Consider the following 14,280-nt stretch of genomic DNA (forward strand, 5'->3'; position numbering starts at 1 on the left):
CTGTTCATAGCATTAGATACTTTTACTGTGGACGCATATGATATGAGTGGGGTTCACATGTCAGTTTCTTCACTCCCATTGGCAATTGGCCATTGTGTTTGTGACTTTGTTTGTTTGTTTTTGTTTTTGGTTTTTTTTCCCGGATTAAGCCAATTGCGATTTTCATTTGCATGCAAAAGCCCTAACCGTTCATCATGCTTCAGTTGGAGTTGGGACCCCCCTTCTAAAATTAGCCATTCATAATTTCACAAAAGCTGTCTGATCCTACAGACTACAGAGTAACAGAAGCATCAAGTTTAATTTGGGAAATTACTTTGGATTATTTGTTTCTTCAAAGTTTTCATCCACTAGGCTGTAGGGACAAAATCTCTCAATAAGGTCAAAATTATCGTTTTTACCATATATATATTCTGATTCATCAAAAGAAGGATCATACATGCTACGTTTGTTGTAAAACATGAATTTTAAAAAAAGAGCTGTGCTTACAATAGGTAATAAAATACACTAAAAGTCCGTTTGGATAGTGCGGCTACGTCTGCGTTTTGCAAGTTTTGGGCGTTTTTTTTTTAAGTCCAGCGCATTATGCACTGATCATTGGTCATGAACAGTGATTTTAGGCCAATGAACAGTGCTGAACAGAAATAAACATATATATATATATATATTTTTTATTGTTTTCAGTTTTCAGCAAAATAAGCTGTATCCAAATGCACACTAATTAATTGCAAGATTGTGAGATTTTTCCTCCTAAATTTTGAGGACAAAATAGGCTCTCGAACTCATTAATAGGTTCAAGGAAGCATCTCATTCCTTATGTGTAATTGTGGTGTTAAAAGATATTGTGGGGGTGTGTTAAAAAATGTTAAGGCTCTAGAAGCCTAGATATTTTGTATGCCCATACTAGTGTAGTTTAACCTTGAGTTAACTCCTGTGTATTATGGTTGTAATTTTGGCGAAACTACATTGTTAGTCCTTAAAGTTTATCTAATGAGTGCTTTTAGTACCTAAAATTTCAATTGAGCACTATTAGTACTTGAAGTTTCAAAAGTGATAGCTATTAGTCCTTTTACTGACTGCTGTTAGTTTTTTTTTGTCTCCATGGCTAACAGAATAATGAGTTAGCATTTTTTAGTGAATATACCCAAATCAAACCCAATCTTCCCCGGATCCAAAACCAAACCCTCTTGCGGCTCCTTCCCCATGTGGAACTCCATCAAATCTCCTCCCCTCTGGCTGTCAAATAGAAGAAAATCCAAGTTCAAATCTTTACATTTCCCGAGCAACCAAACACATTCATAAAGCAAAGAAAACAATGCGAACAAACTTACCAACAGATAAGAAACACAGAAATGAATTACTCAATTAGAAAAGAGAAGAATGTTTAGTGTATGATGTTAGGTTCGAAACTGGTGAGATTTGTAAGGAGCTTTTATGGGTTTCAAACGGAATAGGAAAAGAAAGTGTGAAAAAAAAAAAAGTATATATTTTGAAGGTTCATTTGGATTGGCATTTGTTAATAGATTTGTTAATTTGATAATTGTTCTTTCAACAAAGGAAGCTCTTAGATTAGATAAAATGGTTGGAAGAAGATATATACGAGAGAGGAAGAGAAGAGTTTTACAGTTGGATTGCAATTATGGCTGGTCTTACGTTATAGTCTCGTGGATTTGGTCACCTAAATATTTTCTAAATCAGTGAATTAAACAGCCAAACAATGCCATTCAGATTTGGGTTAGCAGGTATGCATACAAACCGAAGGGGGAGGGGTGTCTCACTGTCCCTCACTTTGGTTGAAAACTTGTTAGAGGTCCAAATGGGGGAGGAGCCGTCGCCAGAGGGTGGAAGGCATGGGTCATGGGTGAGTTTGGTTTTTGATTTGGGGAAGACTGGGTTTGATTTGGTTCCATTCATGTGTTTGTCTTTTCAACGTCTCCAATGAAGTTGATATTAAAAATTGTTCCACATTACTTACAAAATGCCAAGTCATTATTCAGTTAGCCATGTAAACAAATAGACTAACAGAAGTTAATAAAAGGATTAATAGCGTTCACTTTGAAACTTTAGGGACCAAAAACACTCATTAAGTCAATTTTAAGGACTAACAACGTAGTTTTGCCTTTAATTTTTAAAAACTAAATTATACCGACTAATACAATTGGGAACTTAACCCTCAATCAGTCTAGTAAAAACCATAAAACTGGTGGTTCAACCTGTATAAACCAAGAATCAAGTCCTTTTTCGGTTTTTTGTCCAAGCTGATTTTTAAAACCATGCTATATATCCATTTCTTAGGATTCATTGTAACACAATTCATTATAGTAAAGATACAGCCATTGAGAGCTTGGATATAAGCCATTAAACTGAACCATGTTAATTCCTCCGTCACTTTCCACTTTAGCTTTCTGTGTCTACATTTTGCACCAAGTTGTTTTAACACCAAAGATTACTTGGCTTGGGTGTTAGGCATAAATCCACTGGCAATACTCTTACATTTAACACTTATTCTAATATAGAATTTTTTTTTTTTTTTGACATTCTTCATTTAGTTTGTTTATCTAACCATGATTTCGCTAGGGCTCATACATGCTAATAGTAACACAGGCTTATTATTCATTCTGAAAAACTCTAACCAACCAAATGCTAATCGCTGGTTTCTCAAGATTGCTGGGAAGAAGTTCAAATTGACATAAGCTTATTTGGTCCAAAAAAGTGTCACTTATTAAAAAATACGCCATCAACGCCTTAGAACTAAATGACATTATTTAATTAAAAGCCTTCTATATTTGACACCCAATTTTAGAAGATAGAACTAGCATAACTGAAATCATGACAGTTGTAATATTACAACTGGAGTCCCAGATGCAGCCATATATTTGACTCCAAATCCGAGTAGCAACAATATATTTTAATTCTGTCTGGGTTACAGACCATATTTCGCATAAGATAAGACTTATATCAATGCCTAAGAATACGAGTGATCAAGGTCAGGCAAAGGTTAACAAAGTAGAATTCGTCATATTTGTCCCTTCCCCCCCTCAACAAGGAGAAATCAAATAATATAATATAAATTATCTTTCCAAAAAGCTTGATTTCTGTCTTTAACTAAGATACTTTTGTAAGTTTGCTAGCAAGAAATGTAAGCTCCAATTAATCTTAGAAAAAAGACAATCACATCAACAAAGCAGTTACAATTTGATTATAACTTGGGAAAGAGGAGCTGTCAGCTAGGAATTCACCCTTCTGTGATCAAAACGATATAATGAGAATTCCTCAGTCGTTGATTGTGATCATAAGAGCCCAGTCAACCACAGGGAGAGAGTCGATTAGATAGTTCCTTTTCTCTTAATATCATTCTCTCCATAAAGCCATTTACTCGCACAGCAACCAAATACAACAGAACAAAAATTGAATCAATCATCAACTAAATTTACCAAGTTCGATCTTTTTCTTGATAGCCCTTTGACCATGATATATAAATGAATCTAGTATTCCTGAAACAGTGAAAACTCCTGAACACAACAGCCAAAAACCATTGTTACGCATCTAATCAAAACACTAGAAATAACAACTTTCATCAATAGATTCAAGTGTAAGGGATATTTAGTAATTACCTCCAACGATAGCGCACACATTTGTTAGGAAGTGTAAAAATGAGGTGTGTTCCTCCTTATAAGTCACCTACATTATACAAGTCAGAGAAAATACAAATGAGCCCTAAAGTATAATCCACGTGCCAGAATCTCACTGGAAAATTTTCAACTCAATAGCTTCAGCATTGCAAGTATGTTTAAAAACTAGATCTTTCCTGTGAATAGCCATAAGCAGAAACCCTCACCTTAATTGGAGAAAGATCATAGAAGAAGAACACTCCAGGAAGGGACTGAAGGTGGCCTATTTCTGCATTCCTAAAATGTTCAGTTACAGAGAACTGCAAAATTCAAATTGTGTTATTTTCTACATATAAAAAATGAAAGTAACATACTAATGGCTTCTATGAGTTTTACTGAACCTGATTTGACTGGATTGTGTGCCCACTCACATCTGTGTACACTGTAGGTACAACCTGCAAAAAGTGAAGCAAATTTGTAGAATTCCTTAGAACTGTTAGTTTCTCAATTATTCCATGGATAATATGTACTCGTACTTTTCTACAGTCAAAAACAACTTGCTGACTTCAAACCTTTGCAGCAAGAAAAGACAAAAGCCCGGTACTCTTCAAATAACCATAAATTTTAAAAGGGGAAAAAAAAAAAATCGAAGGCCAATAGAAAACATGACTACAAATGAGGGAAACTATATGCTAATGGGCAATACAAAGCAGAAAATGTTTGCAGCAGGAAGCTATAATAGAATTCAGAAGCTAGTATAAATGCATAACATGATAAAATGTGCATTACGATTAGCTCTTTTGCTGAATACTTATTTCCTCATTTGCTAAAGGTTTGTAAAAGCTACGAGTCTATGACACATGGATACAGACATAGACATGGGACACAGTGACACAGAAATTCCTGAAAAAATTTGGACATAACAAGGTGGGTATATGACAATTAATAATATTTTTATTTATTTATAGGTATATCTTATGTTTATCTTAAGTTTCAAAATAAATAACAACTTCCAAAATCTTTTAAAACATATCTGAAAACAAAGGATTTTAGAAAGAAAGAAAAAAATCTCTACCAAGCCAATGCACTAGTGACATGCATGCAAGAGTGTCCGAAACGGACACACAATTGGGGATTTTGGAGTGTCAGTGCTTCTTAGGGTAAAATTACATTTTTACCTAGTGATAATTGTTCCAAAAGCCTAACTGTTAGGAAGTAGTGAATTCAATCATTTAAGCTAACACCTCGAAAAAGTGAAGCTTTAAAAAACTATACAAGCAAATGTAAAATAATCCTTCCAGGGGCATTAACACAAAATTGAATTCTTAAAAGTCATAAGTCATAAAATGATATCATTTGTCTAAAATCATGGAAGGATTAAGTGAGTTGCAATATGCTTCATCTTTCAAAAGAGTGAATTATTAAACTAAAGCGAAAGAGAATTTTTGAATTAGAAAGGAGCTATAAAAGACAAATATCTAGAGACATTATACTTATCAAAATAAAGTCTAGAGGCATTGTATAAATCCCTTGGCTTCCATTAGATAAGAAGATGGGGCAATCATCTAGGATACTAACCTTGATGAAATACTGATACATCCCACTTGGTGTTTCTTGTATCCATTTCACACTGAAAATTAGAATAAATAGAAATAATGCATTTCAATATATAAAATGTCACAAATAGACAAAGTAGAAGCATTGAAATTTTCATGACCCACTAGACTTGGATGAAAGGAATAAAAAGATCTTACTTGTCCAAAGGATTCACAACACCAGGGAAATAGTCTCCAAAAGATAATCTAGTGATCTTGTGACTTACCTGTATCATGGAAATATATTTACAAGACATTCATCAGAAACCATGATGAAGGATTTAACAAAAGAAATTATGAGAAACATGAAAGTCAAAGATTTCACTTTCACAGAATGCAGGGAGTATTATCGATAATTAAACAACCAGAATCATCATGATTGTAGCTTACATTAAAACTATCCTTTTGAAATGCTAGTAGATCGTGTACATGAACACCTGATTGATGAAAGCTTTTTCCAGGCGCAAAATGAAAATTTCCTGCCACCTTATTAACTTCTATGAATCCATATATATTACATCCTTCACCTTCTTCATCTTTAATCCTTTGTAGAAAACCTTCTCTTTTGCACTGAATGTCATATGTAACAATAGAACACCAAAGACATCATAAGATCAAACTGATGATTAAATGTTCCCATTGGAATAATTGATGAACAGAATCTCAAAAAATAGCCAAATATAAAACCAATCAGAGTTGGGAATTCACCAAGTGAAGGGAAAACTATAGCCTGCTTATTGCCTATGAATTTTTGTCCAGGTCATTTGTACAGATGCATGTTATTAGTAATAGATGTAATATTATATATGTTGCACCATCACCACTCTGTATTCATTGTCTCCTACCAGAACTGCATTTAATTCATTCACAACATCCCAGGGAGGTAGGCTAAAGGTAAGTATTGCACCATCACCACTAAGTTTGGCAATGTGTTTGTGTGTATAGGAGACTATTTTTTTGGATAGGTATTGAGTTGGTACGCTTCCCCTTTGTCACTCTTATCTTCCACACATGTGATTTAGCTATTATTTCTTTAACACAGTTTGGAACTGAATTTGAAAAAGTGACGTCAATTTAAGTCTGGTACTAGAAAGGGGGGAAAATAAAAAGAAGAAGAAGAAAGAATTCATCACTTATCATTTCTTCTTGTTTGGAATTGTAATAAAATTCAAAATAATTTAGAGGCTCATCAGACAGAAGGTCCACAATTTTAATTAGCATTTTTTAATATTTTGAAAAAAAAAAACCTGTTTTGATGGGAAAGTTTGTTGTTTAAGAACAAGATTTCAAATCTAATCTGATGTAGAACCAGTTGCCTGTTTAACTAGATAAATACTGGAAAAGGATTCAAATTATAGAAAATGTTTCAAATCAGGTACGTCCCAATTACTGTTGATGAAGACATTAAGCATTTTCAGATCATTTACATGTTTTGTGAACAATTAACCTTGCAACATGGCTATCCTCAATAATTTAATTAAGGAAGCATTTTGATCCATAAAAATCTGGAGAATCATAACTACACATAACAAGTGTTCTGAATATTTATAGCAAGTAACACTTTTGCTAGTAAAACAATCCACTTTATGCTTGTAAAGGTCTCATGCAATTAGCATAATTGTTATGATCCTAGTGTCCCACATTGGTTAAGTGTAAGCTTAACTATGTGTTTATAAGCTCTTGGACACCCTCCCCTTGTAAGCCGGTTTTCAAGGGTGAGTTCTACCCATGGGTTTGTAACATTAATGCAGGCATGAGATCATTTGGTTAAAAAAAGACAATATTTTGCTCTTGTACTTTGAAAAAAGCGTATTATAAGAAGTCTGTTTTAACTAAACTCAATTTTGTTAACTCTTTGATATCCCTCCAGGTTCCAATATGAAAGTGGTGGGAGCAATTACAAACCATCTCCATTAATGTAGTTGTGTGTGTGTTTGTGTTTTTTTTTTTTTTGGTGGGGGGGGGGGGGGGGGGGTGGGTGTTGGGGGGGGAAGGGACAAGCTATCTATCTAGAGCAAAGTACTCTCTAAGATCAAATGTGAAGATGCATGCTTAGTCAAATAATAGCGGAAACGATATGAACATGAAGTTATCTACTTGAACACAGAAGTACCCAACAAGATGAATTAAAAGATACACACATCATGGAGGCAGAACAATAAAAGACAAAATACACACGTTATTCTTCCAGTATCAAGCTACTCTTCCATGCTATATTTTTAGATTCAAAATAGATATTAATAGGTAAGCTTTCATGCAAACAGACCTGGTCAATCACATCAGGGTTTGACAGTGCCCAACCTTTCTTCCGATATGCTTCGCGAACATCTTCACAGTTATTACAACATTCTTCATCTGACTGCAATAACAAAATGGGGGGTGGGGGTTGAGTAATAAGTAATACAAATATTTGGATAAGAACATCTTTGATATAAAATCAATTTTCCATTTATGATATAGAACAAAGTTCAACCATGTTCACCAGCTCAGGAAAAGGAAATCATAATGGACAACTTAAAGATTGGATTTGGGAAGGGGGGGGGGTGTTATTCTTTTCTCTCCTCTCTTCTTTCTCATTTTTGATGGTTAAGGCTTTGTAATCAGTTTGATATTACACATAATTTAGCCAGGAAATATTGCACAAACATGAGCCCAAACCTTAGGGTCTGTTTGGATGGGTGGATTTTAGAGAAGATGGAAAAGAGAGGAGAGACAATAGGAGAGGAAATTTCTTTTGGAGTGTTTGGTTGGGTGAATTTTAAGGAGGAAAAACTGGTGAGGCTTGGGCGTTTTCTCCCTAGGCCCACCAAAATGCTATATCGAGAAAATAGAGAGAAGAGTAGTTGCAGTCAAATTACTGAACTACCCCTCCTCTCATGTTTTGGTTGTTTCTTACTTTCTTTCTCTCTGTTTTTTCCTAGGCGTAATACACATGCACTGCTTCCCTTTCTTGTTTTTTGTTTTTTGGTTTGGTTCTTTTTTCTCTCCTTTTCTTTTCTTTTCCTTTTTGGGTTTTTTTTTTGTTTTTTGGTTTGGTTCTTTTTTCTCTCCTTTTCTTTTCTTTTCCTTTTTGGGTTTTTTGTTTTTTTTGTTTTTTGGTTTGGTTCTTTTTTCTCTCCTTTTCTTTTCTTTTCCTTTTTGGGTTGTTTTTTTGTTTTTTGGTTTGGTTCTTCTTTCTCTCTTTTTCTTTTCTTTTCCTTTTTGGGTTTAACTGGATGTGCCTTTTTCTTTTTTTCTTTTTTAACTTTTTTCTTTTGTACTGGGCATGATTTTTATTTTTTTAATAAACTTGGGTGATTGCCTTTTTTTTTTGGTTGGTTGTTAAGATTTTTAAAAAAAAGGTTTTCCATCCCTCTACTTTTCCACCCTCCCAACCAAACACAAATAAGGGAAAATAAAATCTCTTCTATACTCCCACATTTCCATTCCCTCCAAATTTTCTATCCTCTCACTTTTCCATCCTCTCAACCAAATGGACTCTTAATAAATAATTATATCTCTACATCCAGTTACAATTCTGTTAAGAGCACTTAAGCGTCCATAATGTAACAAACCAAAGTACTGAATTAATTAGCTGACGTTTACCAGTAATCCATAAGGTAACTGACTCATATCATACAAACAACATCCAACAATTTTTTTTCAACAACTTACATACAGCTTCCAACATATAATTAAAAAAAAATTGAATCAGCAAAGGAGTCCGGAGACAGACAACTATACCGTTTCTGCACCATAACAGGAGCCACAGTATGTCTCATTATGCTCGAGCCTGCCACCATGTTTCTGTAGTGGTTTTTCAATCTGATTCAAACAGAAAGAAACAAAAGGTAAAAATAAAGAAGAAAAATTATCACCTGAATTGGCAGAAAGAACAGAGATATATGAGCTACATAGCATTTGGGAGAAAATTTTCACTTAATTTCACAAAGCCACCTCACTCTGTTGTGGTCCTAGACTTGAGCCAGGTTTGGCAACCAAAGACACCTTATATTGAGAGTTCCAACTCCTGGCTCGTCTAGCTAAAAGGACGGATAAAAAAGAAAAAAGGGTACAAAAAACCACTACTCCAGGCATCATCATGCCCCAAATGAAAAGCTCAGTTCTATCCAAAGAAATGTGAATCAATTTTGGGAAAAAATAAAAATAAAAATGTAAGAACTAAGAGATGAACTTCCAATCTTCCAGCAACACTGCAATACAAACCTTAGGAGAACCAATTCCATCTTGCCTTTCTTCTATAACATCTCCATGAGTATCTAATCTCTTCTTGATTATGTCATGTTTCTGCAAGATAAATAGGTTGTAAAAAATTAATTCAAAGTCAGCAGATGGTCACACGCAATAAGTGTGGTCCTTTCTGTTTCTATACATCTTATTGTCAGCAGAGAGAGATAGAGAGAGACTTAATCCCTAGCATCAGAATTTACAACTTTTATTTGAAAGGAAGAAAGAATATGCATGCAGATATACATACGTATAGGTTTACATATCACTGATGACGTAGAATGAATTTAAAAATATATAAATATTTGAAATGCATACCACATCAAGGTGTTGTTCTCCACTGATGTCCATGGCATCAAGACTGAGTATAGAACATGGAAGGGCAGGAAATGTGACATCAAACTGCATTTTCATACATCATATGGAACATGAATCAAATTCTGAAGTGGACAATCGTAGTGTATCCCACAAGTACAAATTTTATAAGATAAGATTACCATAAATACTATGGGGAAAAACGATATTATGCATCATAGACTTTCCTGAATCATATATTCTCAATTTGAAAGGAAATATATATATATATATATATATATATTAAAAAAATGGTTACACCAGCACCTCAAAAAAATTTGAAGTGAAATCCTGGTTTTATAAAAAGAGAAGAGATTTAATTTATTTTTTTTCCAAAGAAAAGAGAACAACATTACATTGATACGTAGAGTTTCTCCTCTGGAAGTATCTACTACAAGTGTTGTGTCAGTTACAGCATGTAGATACAATCCTGTAACAAGCAGAAAATGCATGTCAAGACACAATAAAAAGCATAGTTAGCAATTTAGACAAAAAGCCAATTATTTACTATAAAGCAATATAATGGTAGTAACATTTTTTTTTTTTTTGGGGGGGGGGGAGGGGTGTGGGTAATTATGGAATTTTATTGACAGAAAGAAACAATTTGTGTTCATTATGATGAACACAAAGTATTTGAAGATTACACACAATTAGATAGAAAACCCTAATGAGTTTGGAAATCAATAATAGAATTATAAAATGTATAACCCCATGTCTGAAGCCAATCAAGCAAGGTGCAGATCAACAAAAATTGCAATTAATTAAGAGATCTCTTGGCATCTTCATAATACGGCTATTCCATTTCTTCCACACACTAACCACATCATTACTACCACTCCCATTCAAGCACCATCTCATCCTAACACCTCCCCCACCCCCCCCCCCCCACAAGGCAAATGAAAATAAATAAGATCAAAGAAGGAATACACCGACTCCAACTCTCAATCATGAAAATCTCAGTGAAAACATAGTCAGGTGTTCACTCCAACGATCATACCAAAAACCTTACTCGATTGCCATCACCTACCTCAATTACCAACTCGCTCTTATACTACATCCATGCGTTCCAACTCTCCCGTACACCACAATATTTGGTCATTCCACACTAAAACCATTCATATTTCATACAGTTAATAACAAAACAGAATTATGACCTTTCTGACTAATTAATTTTGCAAATCATTGCTCCCTAACCAAACATTCTAGCTTTCCTAAGACAAATAAATAAATACAGCAGGGGCAAACCCTAGCTAAATATTCAAAGCCCTAGCCAATTATTCAAATTTCAAAGGTTGACTTACATATCATAATCAATTTAAACAGATCATATTCAAATTCACATAGAGCAAGTAATCGTTAACACAAAAAAACCTAGCAAAATAGAGAACTGAACAAGTACATAGAAAGAGAGCGAGAGCGAGAGAGAGAGAGGAATCTTACGGAGCTCGGAGAAGAAGAGCAAGAGCATGACGATGGAGGAAACGAGAGTGATAAGGCCACCGGAGAGTGTACGGCTGTAGAAATCCTCGTTGATTTTCGGATACGCGTCCAGGCTCCGAAGCTTGCTCATTATATTATCCATTGTTGCTCCTCTTAGATTTTGATCTCGATCTATTTATTTATATCTAAAATCTCTAATCTCTCTAATTTTAAAAATTAATCAATATCTACCTAAAAAACTGAGTAAATAGAACTATAAAAAAAACAATATAATATGAGAATTCTAAAAGGGAGGGTTAAGCGACCTTTAAAACTAAACACCCCGCTCGATAGTAAACGAATTTTTGATCTGAAAGAACTAAACGGGGGCGTTTAATCTTGGAGTTGGGGCTGCCTACCTTTTAATCTTGTTTTGTTTTCTTTGCTTTTCTGGAGACAAATACAAAGAGCAAGGAGACCCTTTTACGAGATTGCCGTTCGCTGTACCGGTATTTACGGATACGTATGATTGCTTCTAGTTTTTTTTAATTTTTAATTTTTAATTTTAAGGATGTTTATCTAGCTGTACATAATAAATAAATAAACAATAATTTTGGGCTGGGAAATTCTTAACCCAAGCTCTAAAGATAAGCCCAAACTTTGGGTTTTCACTCAACCATTTAGGTACATTATTATCTATAAATGATTTTGACATGTATGTGTATATAATCTATATATATATATATATATATATATAAAACCGAAACTTTTCAAGCTTCCACAATTTTCCACATCATCGCCATTTAAAAAAAATTAAAAAATTATTTTTATTTTCCAATCCACGTCATCATTTTTTTTTAAATCATCAGCATTATTAAAAAAAAAAAAAAAAGCTCCACGTTATCATTTTTTTTAAAATCATCAGCATTATTAAAAAAAAAAAAAAAACCCAAATTTTTGTTCTCCTTCCCCAAACCCTAAACCTCTTCTTACACACCGCCTCTTTGTTCTCTATTTCTCTCCCTCATCTCTCTTCTCTACCCTTTCAACCTCTGATTTGTTTTTGTTCATGGCAAAACATACAACTCTACAGTAAAGGGCAATTTTCCTTTGGGATGTGTTACTCCATAGAATTGATTTCTATTTTTCATTTATAACTGCAAAATGTTCTCCATTATCGACTGCGTGAGAGAGGAAGTCATATACTGAGATTTACTTTAGACTATTGGTCAACTGTGAAGTCTTTTTATTTCCCTTTTTCCAATCCTTCCAAAATCAGATTTTTTGCACTGTGAAGTCGTTTGCTCCTTTTGTTATTATTATTATTTTTTTGTTTCTCTTAAAAATATAGATCATAATGGTGTCATGTCCACCAGGAGGTTCTTTGACTTATTTTAACATGGTTTTTTTAACATATGTTCTACTGTGTTTGTCAGGCTGAAGAGCTTGCCGCTGGACGAGATGGTGAGCCTATATAAGTGAACGTTTTGTCTGCTTTGCTTTTCTAAATTCTTATTGTTTTTCCTTCCTTTGTGTTCATTGCAGATGGGAGATCAGAGTAATAATTAGCCCAATTACGTTCTTTTCTTTTCTTTTTTTTTTTGTTGAATCACTGCTATTATCTAAATTAATTCTTTGCTTCTTGCATATTTCATTGACAGGTCAATCACGTAGCCACTGAATCATCATCACCAACATTGATCGTTCGTGCTAATTTTTCTATTATATACTATCCTTTGTGTAAGTTCCCCGATAAAACCCTAAACCTCTTTTTACACACCGCTAAAATTATTGAACAAAGAGGAATTCAATAATTTTGGTGTTTCTCAAGAACTCCTTGGTAAGATCACCTTGAATCCTCAATCTTCCTTATCTTCTTCCTTTTTTGTTGCTGTTGTCCTAATCTATTTGCTTATAATTAATTTGTGGTTTTTGTTTCCATAGTTTTTGAACATTCTTGAATTAGGACGAAATCAAGATGACTTTGAGGCTGAAGGATTGATTTGGGGTTTTTATTAGTTTTGGGATTTTGGGGTTCCTAATTAGGGTTTGCTGCAATTATAGATTTCAATTGCTAATATGTTTCCTCTTTGTTCTTTTTTGTTTTTCCCAGGGGAACACTATAGAAGATCAAATTCTACCTATGCTTTGTCTCTTTGTGTTTTGAGGTTTTAATTTAATTTAGGATTTCATCCCGAACCTGTTCTCTTTATTTATTTGTTAGTAGGAGTGAAATTGTGGTTTTTGGGTCCAGTTTAGCACTTTGGTTTACTAATTTGTGTTTTTTTAATTCAAAACTTCTGAATAAGGTTTTAAATATATTTTGGGTTCTATTTGTTGTTATCCATATAATTGTAGACAAACTATGAGTCTTCCATGTTTGAAAGACTTAATCTTCATCAAAATATATGAACACTAACAAAAATATTTTTAATTTTGCATTTCGTAGGATTTAGTTTTCTGTATTTTGGTTGGTTGGTTTTGATTTAATTTATTGGGTATCAAACCTGTGAAGAATTTTGGAGAGCAAGCTTGATCAGCTTTGTGGAGGCTCTTTGTGTTATAAACCTGCTTGTATGTTAGTAAGAGCAAAGTAGATGGTGAGGTCTTGGGTTCAAGATCCAGCCAATGTATGTGTATCTTACTTATAAAAAAAATGTAGGTTAGCTCAGTCTTTAGGCTTATCATAGCAATTTTTGTTGTAATTTTGTACAATATCAGCTCTGTTCCATTTCAATTCCTTTTATACATTGTATAGTTTCTTCTTATAGTGTTATAGTTTTTTCAATGATATGATTGTGATTTAAAATGGTATGGAGAGCTGCAAAGATATGTTTGATCTAAATTCCAAAAGGAGCAGCCAGGAGCAGCTATGCTAATTGTTACTCCCTATAAGATGCATTTAGATTTTATTTATTTTGCCACTTCCCTTATTGTTATATCACTGAATTATCCTCTAGACTTATTATATTTGTAAATGCTCTTGATGAATTTTTTTCATATTAGGGAAGTTATTAATTATCTCTAATTTGTTTTAATTGGAACTCTTACAATACAAATATGTAAGTACATATATG

The 14,280-nt window shown here is 33.7% G+C and overlaps 1 protein-coding gene across 3 annotated transcripts; it reads right to left on the reverse strand.

The window, feature by feature from the left end:
* Positions 1–3,000: 3,000 nt before the first annotated feature.
* Positions 3,001–11,782, reverse strand: LOC115971556 (endoplasmic reticulum-Golgi intermediate compartment protein 3-like). 3 transcript variants are annotated; one of them, XM_031091548.1, is made up of 14 exons: positions 11,530–11,782; positions 11,225–11,427; positions 10,141–10,214; positions 9,749–9,832; positions 9,410–9,490; positions 8,927–9,007; positions 7,470–7,562; positions 5,594–5,773; positions 5,363–5,430; positions 5,187–5,238; positions 4,010–4,063; positions 3,836–3,928; positions 3,612–3,678; positions 3,001–3,509 (listed from the first exon to the last, which is right to left on the reverse strand). In XM_031091548.1, the coding sequence occupies exons 2-14, from the start codon at positions 11,364–11,366 to the stop codon at positions 3,418–3,420; spliced, it is 1,161 nt and encodes a 386-aa protein (XP_030947408.1). In that variant the 5' UTR covers positions 11,367–11,427; positions 11,530–11,782; the 3' UTR covers positions 3,001–3,417. The 3 variants fall into 3 exon arrangements, with proteins under 3 accessions (XP_030947408.1, XP_030947409.1, XP_030947407.1); XM_031091549.1 differs by having other exon boundaries at positions 11,623–11,641; XM_031091547.1 differs by having other exon boundaries at positions 11,225–11,726.
* Positions 11,783–14,280: the final 2,498 nt, after the last annotated feature.

The sequence above is a fragment of the Quercus lobata genome, chromosome 12 (assembly GCF_001633185.2).
Source record: "Quercus lobata isolate SW786 chromosome 12, ValleyOak3.0 Primary Assembly, whole genome shotgun sequence".
NCBI lineage: Eukaryota > Viridiplantae > Streptophyta > Magnoliopsida > Fagales > Fagaceae > Quercus > Quercus lobata.